Here is a 15,100-nt window from a genome sequence, read left to right on the forward strand (position 1 = left end):
CTCCCTACTATTTGCCATTTTAAAGTGTGTCCTTATTTCTTGCAGTTCTTAACTCAAGGGGTAGTTAAAGAATGCCCCCCCCCAAAAAAAGGCGGAGAACTGGCAGCAGTAGCTCTAGGGGATTGGGGGCCCTGGCAAGAGAGTCATTTGGGGTCCCTTAAAGGTGTGAAAGGAAGTCAGGCATTTTTTAAAAAATCACTTCATACATGAAGCTGCAATCAAGATAGGACTGAGAGAGATTCCTGCCTGCAACCTTGGAGAAGCCGCTGCTAGTCTGGGAAGACAATACTGAGCTAGATGGACCTATGGTCTGACTCAGTACATGGCAGCTTTCTATGTTCCTATGAAAGTAGTGATAAATGTATGATAATACATTCATTGTGGTTAATTTTTATTACTCTACTTTCCAGTAGGCTTACAAGATCGCCTGGCATTCTGTTTGTGTGTCCGTGTGTGCGCCCCTCCCCCATCAACTTCACAATGCCTGGACCAATATGAACCAAATTGAGTGCAGTTGTAGGGACACCTCAACGTCATAGTTTATTATGATGTCATCCACCCAGTATGGTATATAGGTATATACCTATATACCATAGGTATAGGGATAGGGACAGCTCAAGGACATAATTTGCAATGCTCTCATCCGCCCTGATTCAAGATGGTGGACACATGACTGTTTGAGGTGCAAGTGAGAACCAATTTGAACCAAATTTGGTGCAGTTGTAGGGACATCTCGAACACATAGTTTGTGATGTCTTCCACCCCAATTGAAGATAACGGATGCATGAACATTTGAGGCACAAGTGGTCTAACTTGTGAACTGCCTAACCAATTTGGACCAAATTTAATCATCATCATCCTACTTTATTTACGGTCTTTGACCAAAAAAAGAAATAAAAATCTTTACATAATTAAAAGGAAAAATATTAATAGAAAGTCAGTTACACATAAATGGCTAGCAGCTTTTGATTAATAATAATTACACGTAAAAATAAAATAACAGCATTGATAAGGCGTAAGTGTATAGGCATAATTTAAAATTAACAGTAAGGAACCCAAAGTTGCATTCTATTCTTTTGAAGTTCTTAATCTGGTGACCACATAACAGAATTTAGCCACAACGTATGAAATAGTTGCATTATTATCTGCTAATAAATATGCAACAACAACATCCTTAGGTTGTTCCCTCATATCATTTAACAGTGGGCTGATTAATTGAGATCTCAAGTTTTGATATATTGAGCACTTCAAAAGTATGTGGGCCATGGTTTCAATTGCCTCTCCACAGGGGCATTTCCGTTCTTCATATAATAGCTTCAAATACCTCCCATACAGCAGTGCAGATGGGAAATCATTGAACCTAGCCCTGGAGAAGGCCCATCTAAATTTACTCAAAGTGATCGTAAATAAATACATTGCTGGAACAAGATCCGTCTTAGCATATACTTGTTTATAAAAAGATGGTAAACAAGACTTCTCTTCCTGGATGTCTATATCGACCAATCTCTGTCGTACTAGACTGCGGGCTGTGTTCTCACCGCTCTCTAATAATAGAGTGGGTGATAGGCCACATTGGCAAAGTTTATCTATTGTTTTGTTAGACCAAGATGCCCGAGGCTCAGCCGCAAGAAGCTTTGAAATTAGCCCTGACGGATGCAGATGAAGTTTAAGCCAATAAAATATCCTGAGGAGCCAAGCCCTGGTTTCCAATTTCAGTATGCCTGCCTCCATGTGTATCACCGAATTGGAAACGCAGTTGGGTACACCAAATATAGTTCTTAAAAAACTGGTTTGAATTTTTCCAAATCTTTAAAGTTGGTGTACGGTCCCAATTGTGTCCCGTAAAGGAGTTGGGGAATCACTTTGGCCTTATAAAGTTTAATGGCAGCAGGAATGTAGTTCCCTCCTTGGGACCAGAAGAATTTCAGAATGGCTATAATACTGCGTTTGGCCGTATCAACTACCGATCTAATATGGCCCGTTTTATAGCCGTTGAATTGAAACACTATCCCAAAGTATTTGATTTGCTTTACTTGGTCTACATTGTGATCTTCAATTGACCAGTTAAAATTCTGATGTTTAGAACTAAAGCGAAGAATTTTTGACTTAGAATAATTTATTACTAATTGTTCCTTCTTGCAGTGGCTTACTAAAACACCCAAAGCTCTTTTTAATCCAGTTGTAAGGATCGTGAAAGGAAAGTAGACAGACTAGTTCTTAATAGAACAAATTGTTTGAACTGGAGTGGTGAATATTACTTAACTGAATTCCTTATATCAACACTGCACTGTAAATACAAGTCATAAACAAAAAGAAAAATGCTGTTACATAAACAGGCAAAAAAGAACCCCACCCCATATTGTATGATATCTGATCAGTTGATAGCCAGTTCACTGATAAATCATAGCACATTGATTTAATCATTTGAGTCGGTTCTGTAGTACTGTACCTTGTTTAATGAAATGAAATTTTTGAGTTGCCTTGGTAGCAAAATTCTCAAGCAAATCACTGTAATCCAAACTTCTCCCAATTTTATGTTCAACTGCAAGTAGTGCTAATCCTACTAGGTATTCTTGTGACAGAGAAGAGCACAGGATTTTTAAAATCAGTTTCAATTTTGAAAATGACCCACACCATTTTCTAAATTTATTTTTATCTATGTAAACCACTTTGGGAACTTTTGTTGAAAAGTGGTATGTTTGTTTTGTTATGTAACTTATTTGTTATGTTCGTATTCACCAGACAAAACAGTTACAGGTGTAGTGAGAATAATGCTAAATACTACACATAAATTGGGGTAAATATCTCTAATAATACTTACGAACAAATTGAAAAAACATTTGATCTCAACAACTCTGTAGAATAAATGTCTCCCTAAAGGTGCAAAGATACGTACATTTCTGCAGTCCTTTTCAAGACCATGTCTTCCATTTTAGTTGAACTTTCATATTTAGCATCAAACATGACTCCACACTTGTCCTTAAAACTGCACCATTTGCCTAAATCTGTCACCTAAGTGAGCAACTGTTTCACCCATCATAGCATAATTCTTTGTGAAAATTTTCTTTTTGGATCAAGTATTGGATAATCTGGAATTTCATATAGGGAAAGTCTAAACATGTGCAGAAGGCTATAGAGCTTTGCAGCATGGAGCGGGGAATGGTGGCTTTGAAGACTAGGCTGCCTCGGGAACAGAACTCAAAAGGGCCTTTCTTATGCCTTGCAAAGAGGCACTTTTGACAGACATTTCAAAAACACCCATTTATTTCAATAAATAAATAGCATGCTGTGTGTATTTTAATATGAAATGACTGTTTTTAAGAAAACTGTCTAACCTAAAAGTGTGCAGAATTCTGAAAATATTTTTATCACAAAATCCCACTGAGCTTAACTTTCTGATAGCCCTATAAACTTGAAATTTAAAGCCAAATTATTTACGTACATTAAGGAGGCGCATAGTGCCAATGTTTGGGGTTACTTTAAGAAGTTCTGTCTGGAGCATTGTAGCAGGGTGTAGTCTACTTGTTTATTGCCCACTGTTCTCTGACTGAGGAAATCAGAGGAAGCAGAGGTTTGTGAAGTATTAGGAAGTTCTAGCTGCAGCGTATATGCAGGGTAGCACTGCAGGGTATTTCAACAGCGGCGCTCCACTGTAGACCACCTTGCCTTCCCTGGAGGAATTTTTTTTAAATTTTCAGAGGACTTTGAAAGAGAACACACAGTGTTGCCTATAAGAATACAAAAGTGCTGGGAGACAAACAGGCCCTACCTTGACTCTGTGGGAATAACTTGCACATTCAAAAACTACATTAATTACATGATTTAGGGGAAAGTGACTTTTTTGCAAGTGGGTTTTATTTTAAAAACCTAAATTGTCTTATGCTGCTAAAATATAGCTTTTTAAAAAATCCCACTGGGCATAACTCTCTGATAGCCTTATAAACTTGTAAATTAGGGCCATATTATTTTCATACATATCTTCTGGAGTCTGTACATGCCGCAACAGCTCCCGCTCTGCGATCAATGTCTGCTTGCTTCTTCCCTCTCTCCTGCAGCCAAATGATAGCACTGTTGACTTCTTCAAGTGCATAGAAAATGCCAGCATGATCTAAGGACTTGTACTGTAGGACTTAACACTTGTCTCATCGAAAAGCACACTACTCCCTAAGGGCATTCACACACACAAGCTAAGCCAGGCTAGGCCTAACCAGCCTGGGTTAGGCTGCATGTGTGAAGCACTGGGAGCGAGGTTGCTCCCGGGGCTACACCCACACCAAGACCCACTTTTAAACCCAGCATTTAGCCAAGGTTAAGTGAACCTGTGGTTGGCTTAACCCCAGCCAGCAATCATCTGGGTGATCACCGCTGGGTTAAGTGGCTTCCCCCTGACCCACTGCCATTTCTGGGGGGAAATTCTTGGAAAGTTGGATTTCATTTTAAATTTTTAAAAACTTTTTTTAAAAAGAATAACCTTATTTTAACTAGTTAATTTTCCAGCTGTCAGCTTTTAACTAGTTAATTCCCATGACTGCCTGGTAAACACACATAACCATAAGAATATGTTTTCTATTGATATCTACCTGTGAAAACACTATTAAGAAGCAATATTTCATATGTAACTACAGTTAAATATTTTATCTTCTATTTCAGAATTGAAAATGCACACTGAGTTTTATAAGTGCAAAACAAATTTTAAGAAACAAAGTCTAAAAACATTTTGTTAAGGCTCATTAAATCCCATGCTGCTATTAACCTGTCACCCCTTTAAAAAATGTATGAGATTGGGGGGTCTGGGGAAGTTGACCAGTTGGCCTTCCTAAAGCCAACATAGGCCACCTCCAGCCTCGGAGGCAAGATGCCTCTAAATACCAGTTGCAGGGGAGCACCAGCAAGAGAGAGGGCATGCCCTCACCTCTTTCCTGTGGGCTTCTCCGAGGCACATGGTAGGCCCCTGTGTGAAGCAGGATGTTGGACTAGATAAGCCTTGGGCCTGATCCATTAGGGCCGTTATGTTCTTATATACTTACTGGATAGATAGGGTGGAAATTGTTCTCTTACATTGCTTTTGAGCTGTTCTTTACTTACAGATGTTTCCGGAGGCCTATCTAAGGATTTCATAGTAGTGAGAAATCCTTATGGCAGCATGGTTAGGATCATTTTGTCCCCTCATTCCAGAATTCAAATCACAAATATATTATGAGGTGGGGGAGCAGGAATAAAGAATTGCTGAACTGTAGATCTTGAAGGTAGCAGCTTGCAGTTTCAGTTTCTAGGGCCCAGTGAACCAATAAAGTTTGTTTGTTTATCATATTTCCATACTGCTTGATATGTACATCTCTAGGTGGTGTACGAAACTTGATATTAAAAAATAAACACAGATTAAAATAGTATAAAACAGTTATTAAAACAAATTAAAATGGTTTAAAAAGGCTTGTAAGAATAGGAGAGTCTTGAGGGTCTCCCTGGAAACAAACAGAGAAGGAGGTGCTCTTATTTCAGCAGTGAGTATATTCCAAAGCCCTGGGGCAGACACAGAGAGAGCCTGGTCCTGAGTCGCCATCAGACGAGCTGGTGGCAACCGTAACCTGACCTCTCCAGAAGATCGTAACAGGTGGCAGGGTTCATGACAAAGGAGATGCTCTCTTAAATAGCCTGGACCCAAGCCATTAAGGGCTTTATTGGTGACAACCAGCACTTTGTATTTCACCCAGAAACATATCAGCAGCCAATGCAGTTCTTTCAAAACTGGTGTTATAGGGTCCCTGCATGCTGTCTCAGGAACCAATCTGACTGCCGCATTCTGTACCAATTGTAGTTTCCAGACTACGTACAAAGGCAGCCCCATGTAGAGTGCATTACCGTAGTCAAGGCTGGAGGTTACCAGCTTATGCACCATGGTTTTAAATTCATTTACCTCTAGAAACGGATGTTGCTGATGTATCAGTTGAAGCTGATAAAAAGTGCTCTTGGCCACTGCCTCAACCTGAGAAACCAGGGAGAGCTTTGGGTCCAGGAGCACTCCCAACTAATGTACGTGATCTTTTGGGGTGTGTGTGTGTGTGTGTGTGTGTGTGTGTGTGTGTGTGTGTGTAACCCCATCCAGAACAGGCAGATCTAAACCATCTCTCAGGTCCTGACCGCCCACGGTTAGTACCTCCATCTTATTTGGATTTAACTTCAGTTTGTTTGTTATCCCTCATCTAGCCCATTACTGCCTCCAAGCAGGCCTTTAGGGAAGATATGCCATTTCCGGATGCAGTCGACATGGAGAAATAGATTTGAGTGTCATCAGCATATTGATAACACCCTGCACCAAACCTCCTGATGATCTCTCCCAGTGGTTTCATGTAGATGTTAAAGAGCATTGGATTTTTAGTGTAGAACTAAAAATCATTCTACAAATTTGCACTCTGATGCACATGTAATTGGAATGGTGTGCTCAACAGGCATACGTCTATCATGTCTCAGGGCTATGTACACATTTCTCCAATTTTTTCTTCTTGTCATATTTACATGCCCCCCCTCCACTCTCAGACTGAGAGCAAGAGAGCACCAGCCTTAGGTGCCTGATTATTGCATTTTAATCTACCTGTGATATCCCAGATGGGGTCACTAGAAAGTATCAGATGCCCACAAATAAAGACAGAGGCTAGAATCTAAAGGGCAAAGGTGCTCCACAGCCTCACTTCCTGCCACACAGTCCCTGAAAAATTGCGTTTATTTTTACATTTAGATCTTGCTCTTCCTCCAGGGAGCCCAGTACGTGGTTAAATTCATCCTCAAAACAACCCTCTGAAGTAGCTTGGGCTGAGAGAGAAGTGACTGGCTCAGAGTCACCCAGTAAGATTCAAGGCTGAATAGGGATTTGAATTTGGGTCACCCTGGTCCTAGTCCAACACTCAGTACTACTACTACAGGAGGTTGGCAAAGTGTGCATATTAATCTTGAGCCCAAGCTGTCTGTAGACAGTTAGAAAGTTGACAACCATCTGGGTAATACATTCCATTACAGCCACATCATTTTTTTTCATGGGTTGGCTTGGGTCCCATAAGTTGAGAAAAGAGAGGAACATTATTTATTGTTCTAATTATTTATAGCCCACACTTTACAATTGTATATAAGGTGGCTTATAGGGATGTGCATGGAACTGGCTGGCCCGGTTCGTTTCGAGTCCGAATCGGACTCAAACCTGACTGGACCAGTTCAGTCCAGCACCCCCTTGACCCTGGTGGTGGTGGTGGTGGTTCACAAACATGTTTTTTTAAAATAAATAAATAAATAAATAAATACACACATACTATATCAGACTGCATACTTTTATTTGCCATTTTAAAATTTGTCCTTTTCAAGCTGGGCTCAACTCCCTACCAATGGAAAGCTAGTAGATCAGGATGAACTTTGGCATGAAACTCTTCTCCCTGATATGCTAACTTATCATTAATATGCAGGGTTGTTGTTTTTTAACATGGTGGAGTATTCAAATATATAGTCACCAGTAGCCTGAAGTAGCAGATTGCAGAAAGAACTTGTACATGTGCTCTTTCTTCATACTTGGAGTTATGGCTATTATTGCAATATCCTGACCATGTAGGACAATTTCAATAAACACTTTCATTTTACTTTGTTCCTTGGCAAATTCCCCACCCCCCCAGGCTTTACTAGAAAGAAATGCATTTGCTTCATCTCTGGACTGACCATTATTTTAATAGTGCCCATCCACAGAGTGATGATTACATACAATCGGTATGAAAAGTGAATTCCTTGTCATTCATAAATAATGACATAATGTAGTGTGGGTTAGTTTTTAATACACTTCACTGTACGACATCAACAAACCAATATTCAACTCAAAATTATTGTGATTCATCTTTAAAATATAATTTGATACGGCAGAAGTTCTGTTTGGAAGCATTGTCTATTCCTGCCAGCTGTTATACTGAATAAGTAATGTATGACAGAGATCTTTTAAGAAATACTGATGCTCTAAATATTTGTTCTAATGCTATTTCAGTTATTGATTTCCTGAGCTGCCTTATATCAGATTGCAATTTATATACTAATACCTAAAAAGAGTGGGGTTTGGTGCTCTACACTGTGATACAGTAGGACTGCTCACATGACTGAAAACTGGGCAGGACACTTGTGTGCGCTTCTGATTTTTGATCATGTACAATACAAGCAAACAGCTTGGTAGGAGGAGAGGGGAGTGAGTGTGTGAGAAAAAGGAGCTGGATAGGATGGCTTTTTCTCTTACTTTGATACAATTCTGGGTATGAGAGCCAGGTAGGACAGTGCTATCCTACCCAGCTACTCTCTCACATGTGATCACTCCTCGCTCCCACTACCTAATTGTTTGCTCATACACAATTGAAAATTGGGAGTGCACACAGCTCCTAAAGCTGGGTAGGATGTTTGTCCTCAGTTTAAAATGGTGTGAACAGCCCTAGTCCTGTCAAGCTCCTATCCCTCTCTGTCCTCTTTCCCCACATATCTATATATTTAATTCTCTTGGGACATGCGTGCCCAGGATTTGGCGGCGGAACTCTCACGAGACATTGCGAGAGTTCCTGGGCCCAGCAAGAGTTGAGGGGACAGAAAAAATGGTGGCGGTGGGGACGGGCCACAAGCAAAATGGCCAGAGTGGCCTCAGCTGGCTGCTGGGAGGCGGTGGCCCCCTGACCAGGTGGGAGGTGGCAGGACGGCCTGGCCATGACAGGTATGAGCGGCGGCAGCTGCAGCCTGAGCAAGTGGGAGGTGGAGGCTGCTGGACGGCCTGGCCTGGCCAGGCCAGGCCGTCCCAGGTATCAGAGGCGGCAACGGCGGCCGCCCGACCAAGCGGGAGACGGAGGCGGCAGGACAGCCTGGCCGGGCAATCCTAAGATATGGAAGAGGCGGTTGCCTGGCCAGGACTGGCTGCCAGAGGCAGGAGGCATCGGAGGCCAGTATGGGAGGGAAACCTTTTGGCCCACCGCCGCCCTGGTAAGAAGGACCTGGCTGTGGGGGGAGGGGGGCAAGAGAGAGTGGGGCAGGAGGGAGGGGGACAAGAGAGAGCGGGGCAGGTGGGAGGTGGCAATAGAGAGTAGGGCAGGAGGGGGGAACAGCAGGCCCCCCAAAAGTGCACAGATGCTCTGTGCGGGTCGGCTAGTATCTATATATAATACGCTAAGGTCGTATGTGGCAACCCCCACCCACACAGTGCTTTACCAGTCAGAGGTAATGGAACAGAAGCACTGTGGTGATTGAGCAATGAGGATTCTATATGCAGAGGAGTGAGTGAGTGAGTGAGTAAGCAGTGGGGAGCAGGCAAGCGAGTGAGTGAGCAGCAGGGAAAGGGCAAGCTAGTGAGCGAGCATGTGGCAGGGAGGGGATGAGAGAGCAAGCAGGGAGTGAGCGAGTGGCGAGGAGGAAGTTAGTGAGCGAGTGGTGGGGAGGGGGTAAATGAGAGTGGGTGGCTGATGCTGAGCAATAAAGCAGGGGCTGTGGTGGGGGTGGCAACAAGGAGAGCAACAAAGTCCTAGCACACGGATAGATGATCTGTGCGGGTTCACCTAGTATTAAATTACCTCTGACCTCTTCCTCTGTTTTGACTATGAAACCTCAAACTAAACATTCTTTTTGCAGCACACATCTATTTTATAGATACTGAGACAGGCATCTATATTGCTGCTAGATGCTTGACAAAGGTAGGGGGAACAAATCCAAATGTGCATGTTTGGATGTTCACATTCAATGCACAAGTAATATAAACAGAGTCAGTAAGCCATGCCCACAGATTTAGAGGGCTTTTGTTGGGTGATAATTGTTGTAACAAGCTTAGAGGCATATACTTGAAATTTGTGCCCACAAAATGCACTTTGTGAATATGCCCTGTAAGAACCACCCCTACTTCCAGTGTAGGTTCAGATATGCCGAGATTGGCCATGTTGTTCAAACTCACCAATCTCAGCTTATTCTGCCCTACTTGCTGCAGGAAACCTGCCATTTATAACTTAGAGCAGGGATTCTCAAACTTGGGTCCTCAGGTGTTATTGGACTTCAACTCCCATAATCCCCAGCCTCAGTGCCCTTTGGTTGGGGATTATGGGAGTTGAAGTCCAATAACACCTGAGGACCCAAGTTTGAGAATCACTGACTTAGAGGGACTGATGTCAAATTCCCTGCACCAAGTAGGACAGGATGTGCCAAGATCGGTGGGCTAATACGATATGACCAATCTCTGCATATTGGAACCTAGATCAGAATTAGGGCTGGTGTCCACTCCTGGGGCTGTAGCACTTAGTGCAAACCTGAGGTGCCACATTATGCCTGAAGCTGGCCAATGTCAAACACTGCTCACCGATCAATTTGCCTCACTTTTTTCACATGGAAATTTAATCTTGTAAATTGAATCTCGCTGTTCTCAGAATGCACACTTCAAATTGTAAAGGTGCTTCGAGAAATTGCCATATGGGAATGTTGCATCCTTGTAGTCCAGATCTGTAGATGCTTCAGCTAATCTCTGCCAACCCACATAACTTTCAGAGACTAGCTTCTGACAGTGCATGTGGAGATGTGTATATATATTTCCCCCTGGGGCATGATTGATTCTCTTGGTTGGGTGCTATGGCTGTCTGATCATCTGTGGTGCTGTCGTCATATTCTGTGGCTACACAACTGGTGTAATTGTATTATTGGGCTGTGATTTATAAGTGGATTAAAAAATGTTCTAAGCAAGAGCTGGAGATGGAAAATAAATGATAGTCTTCTGCATTTTGACTCTGTTATTCTCATTATGATTTATATACCCCAATACTAAAACACATCTGCACAGAGATTTCTGAGCTGTGCATAAAATATGGCATGACAGTGTTTATTTTTTTCATACTTTTTCTCAGTCCTCTTTCTTCAGATCAGATTTTTAATTCACAAAGATTAGAGTGGTTGAGAAGATGCAAAATAGATGGAAGGAGTATCAACATTGTCTGTAGGTGTGGGGAGCAGGTGCTGGTTTGTAGTTGGGAAGGTTAATCATCCTCATGAAAGCTCTGCAACTTCAACAGGGTCACCTCCACTCCCTTGCTTATGATTTTTGGCCCTAGTAATCCCCCCCCCGCCCCCAGAAGGCATTTTGTCTTGGGCCTGGTTCAGACTAGTGCTGCTCTGAGCAATTTTCTGTAATGATGCCAGAAAAAAATTCATTTGTGGAGAAGGAATGGTGGGGGCTTGGGGTGAACCGGGGTTTTTGACAGAATTTCTCATAGCTTTGGGTAGTGGGTGGGCTTAGCAGTGGTTGCAGCATGGATGTCCTTTTTAATTTTACTTGCTTGAAACAATTTAATGCCACACTGGTGTCAGGCAGTGACAGAAACAGCCCTGGAAGTGCTGGAAGCCTTCCCTCCAGCAGTCTCATGCTATACCGTGCTCCCCCCACCTGCCACACTTATCATTGCTGAGCCCTGTGGAGCTAGTTGTGAGAGCACAGATTTCTTGGGCAATCCTGGTCAAACCTCTGTGGTTAAACTGCATTTAACCAGGAGAAATAACCAAGACCTGATGTTTAACCATGATTGCCATAATTGTGAGAACTCGGCTGTATAATGTTCCAGGAATGGTGCAAAACTGTGATGTTGTCTCTTTCCTGATGTTGTCTGGGTTAAAAAACAGCAGTTCCCACAGCTGCTCTTCTGCTGCCGCCATTGTCTGCACGGGCATGGTATTAAACTGTTTCACGCAGGAACAATTAAAAAAGACACCTGAGCAATACCACTACCATGGATAACCAAAACTGAGATGAATCATGTCCACCCCACAAAATGTCCACCTGTTTTTCCTACCTGTGAAATGGGCAGAGAAAGTTGGGGGCACTCTTTAATCAGCTGTAGTTCTGGTATAACAACACATCATGGTTTGATGGTACAAGTATGAACTTTCGGACCAGCCTAGCTTCAACTGGCTTCTGTCCTTCCAACCAGCTCTCTTTCTTTCCAAAGAAGAAAGAGCAACTCCACAGGTTATCACTATGAAATTCTCTCCTTTCCTGCCACCTCATCTCACAGTCTTTCTTGGTGCCTTCAACTCCATGATGTCAGTGCCAGCCCCGCCATCTTCCCTTCAGACAGACAGTGAGGCTCTACACACGATCCGTGTGTAGCGCTTGGGAGGGATCTGTGGGGAGAGCAGACTTAGCCCACTCTCCCTGTAGATGAGCAGCCGCTCATTGCTGGGCATCCAGATCAGCTCCCCACACAACTACTGGCTGTGTCACCAAGCCAGTAAGGGCTGCAGGGATCGGGGGCTGCCCAGCCCCCGGAAGTCCCAGGATGCACCGCACAAATATGCGGGGCATCCTAGGGAGACCCCCAGGACTGGGAGGCTTGTTTCAGCTTTTCAGTGAGGTCTCCTCATGGGTTGCCGTGGTGTGGAGCCGTGCCACAGCAGCACATGATCAGAGAACCTGGGTCAGTGGAGTGCTTGCTCCGCCAACCGGGGTTAAGGGGAGGGCTTCTTTGGTGGGCTAGCCACCAGAGAACCACTGGGCTCGCCTGTGAGCCCGGTGGTTTTCATGATGGGAGAAAAACGGGCTTGGCTCCTTTAGTCCAGTTTTCCCCCAACATGAGAATAGCCTCATTCGATATTATTTGTTTATTAATTATTATTTATTTGATTATGTCATAAGGACCCCTGCAAATGATTCTTTCTCCAGACTCTGTGAAAGTTAGAGATGGCCCTTCTTAGGTATGATCACCGTCATGGGGAAATCATAGTTTCCCAGCATTCAAACTATAGCTCAGCCCTGTAAAATTATTTTCCACTGTAATTGGAGCCCATCCTAGAATAGTGGGTATTCCTAGCATGCCTCAGGTACAGAAGGAAGTTATATCAGCAAAGTTTCCTGTTTGGAGCAGGAGGAGGCCCAATACTCCAGTTCCTTTCCTGGCTGCCTCAGGAACAACAGCTGAGAGAGAGAGCACGCTCCAGTTTCCCTGACTACTTCTATCTTTTTCTGTCTGTGGTTGGGGGTGGGAAGGGAATCCCTGGATCTTCCCTTTGCCTAAAACTCCAACATTTTTCCTTTTACCTTTTTTATTGGCTGTTAGATTTTGGGGGGCTATTTTGACCTATTTGGGAGGTTATTTTGAGCCCACCCCTTCTGCTCATGGAACCAAGCTCAGGTTGCCAAAGTCCTTCTGGGCTCTTTGTTGGAGGGTCTTCATGGGGACTCTGTCCCCGCTCCCCCGCAACCCAGCCTCCACACGGAAAAAAGCGCCCCTGGCCATGACTCCTCCTGAATGAGACATGGCTCCCAATGCCTCCACAGCTCTTGGGGCGCATCCAGAGAAAGCGCAGACCTAACCAAAAAAAGGCTCAAAACAAAACATACAGAACAGCCCAAGATTAGGAAAAGGAAAGGAAAGCCACCGATCGCTCAGTTCAGCAAACGCCTCCTCCTACAAGCGGTCTGCCAGCAGTGGGAGCCGCGGCGCATTCCATCTCCATGCCTGCTTGCCCATCAGGGCATGAAAAGGAGTGAGGCAGGGACGGGCACCATTTCATCACCCATGAATTTGAACTCTGGTGCTATTTGGGGGGAATTGGAAGCTCCACTTCTCCCTGTAGCCCAGCCAGCAACAGGTGAGCCAATCAGGTGTCTGGAGATACCATGGAGGAAACCTGGAGCCTCAGATGCTCTTCCCAGAGCGGCTCCATCTCCTAAGAGGAATATCTTACAGTTCTCACATGTAATCTCCCATTCAAATTCAAGCCAGGGCAGACCCTGCTTAGCAAAGGGGACAATTCATGCTGCCTACCACCACATGACCATCTCTCTCCTCTCATAACATCCTGTGGTTCTGAGTGTGTCGTGAGCATGTACTAGTTACTGCCCCAGGTATCACTGGTGACTAATGGCACAGTCTTTCCCTGCACTATGTAATCACACTTTTGAAGCCGTAGGCTCATTCACACAATCCTAGTTAGGGCAGAAGAAGCCCCCGGCCAGGGTAGGAAAGCCAAGTGCACTATCCAATTGTGCAAATCCAAGTGTCAGAGATTGGGAGAGTGTTCATGTGGGTTTGAGCTGGGTTTGCAAGCTTTTTGCCCACCCTTGGTAAAATGTTGGGGAGAGAATCTGGGTAGGGTATGCCTATCCAACCTAGTTCCCCACCACCACCTTATCAGTCTCCACACCTCTTACGTCATTGTTTGGCTTTTCATGGCTGCCTGTTGGGAGCGTGATTGGCTCTCCCACCCTGGCTAGGTGCTCCTCCTACCCCAATTAGGATCGTGTGAATCAGCCTATTGTAAAACGTCTGTGGGGGTGGGGCGAGGATGGGAAGACTTCTTTCTTTTCATAGTAAAGTCTGTTCTGCCCCTGTACTACTCTAGTTGGGACACCACTGTAGCTTTTTGAAAAAGTAACCCATTTCTCTACCCCCTTAAAAAAAATTGCTGAATACTTTCAAGGCTATCCTCCTCATTCCTCTGCCATTTTATGCACCTCTCTCTCTCTGTCTGCATAATGTTGGCATTTTACATTTTTTAAAATTCAGTGCATGATACAGTCACATCTTACTTCATTTTATCTTTCTCACTTACAGTTGAAATTAATAACCTACGGGAAACACTGCAGAGAAAGAAGAATGCGATCTTAGTGGATGGCATCGTTTTAAATGGCCCAGTAGCAGATTCAAAAGCAGGAGAGAAATTTGTGGAGGAGGCCAGTAAGATCATAATGGAGCAGGTGATAAAGAAAGCGGCTGATGTAACAGAAAAGGTTGGTATCTAACATGCAATGCCTTTCTTCACATAATTAGCAGTAATCCTTAGCTATCCTTGAATTTTATTGCACTAAACTGGCAGCCAGTTTGCTCTTAGTATGTGGTCCAACTCCAAGATAAAGATATACCAGCAGTCTTTTAAAAAATGATGCTTCAGTAATTTATGGCTGTATTTTAATGAAGCAGTAGCGGCCGGTGCGGGCACCACTGGGGCGTGGGTATGGTCAGAGGCACCTTTAAGCATAAATTAGTAGGTGCTCACTTCTGCTGTGGCCACAGCTGCAAGCTGCTCTGAGCTGATTCCCATGTGGCAGCCATGTGAGTGGCAGAGCCACTTCCCCCGC

General features: G+C 43.8%; 1 protein-coding gene across 5 annotated transcripts in view; it reads left to right on the top strand.

Annotated features, from left to right (window-relative positions):
• GADL1 (glutamate decarboxylase like 1) overlaps positions 1-15,100 on the top strand; it is a 184,277-nt gene that overhangs the window by 66,799 nt on the left and 102,378 nt on the right. For 4 of the 5 annotated variants that reach the window (XM_053263603.1, XM_053263606.1, XM_053263604.1 and 1 more), the window contains exon 2: positions 14,577-14,752. In XM_053263603.1, the coding sequence (XP_053119578.1) occupies positions 14,577-14,752 (176 nt within the window). Of the gene's footprint in view, positions 1-14,575; positions 14,753-15,100 lie in introns of all 5 variants that reach the window. The other variant, XM_053263605.1, reaches the window with a different exon arrangement.

This window comes from Hemicordylus capensis, chromosome 6 (assembly GCF_027244095.1).
Source record: "Hemicordylus capensis ecotype Gifberg chromosome 6, rHemCap1.1.pri, whole genome shotgun sequence".
Classification (NCBI taxonomy): domain Eukaryota; kingdom Metazoa; phylum Chordata; class Lepidosauria; order Squamata; family Cordylidae; genus Hemicordylus; species Hemicordylus capensis.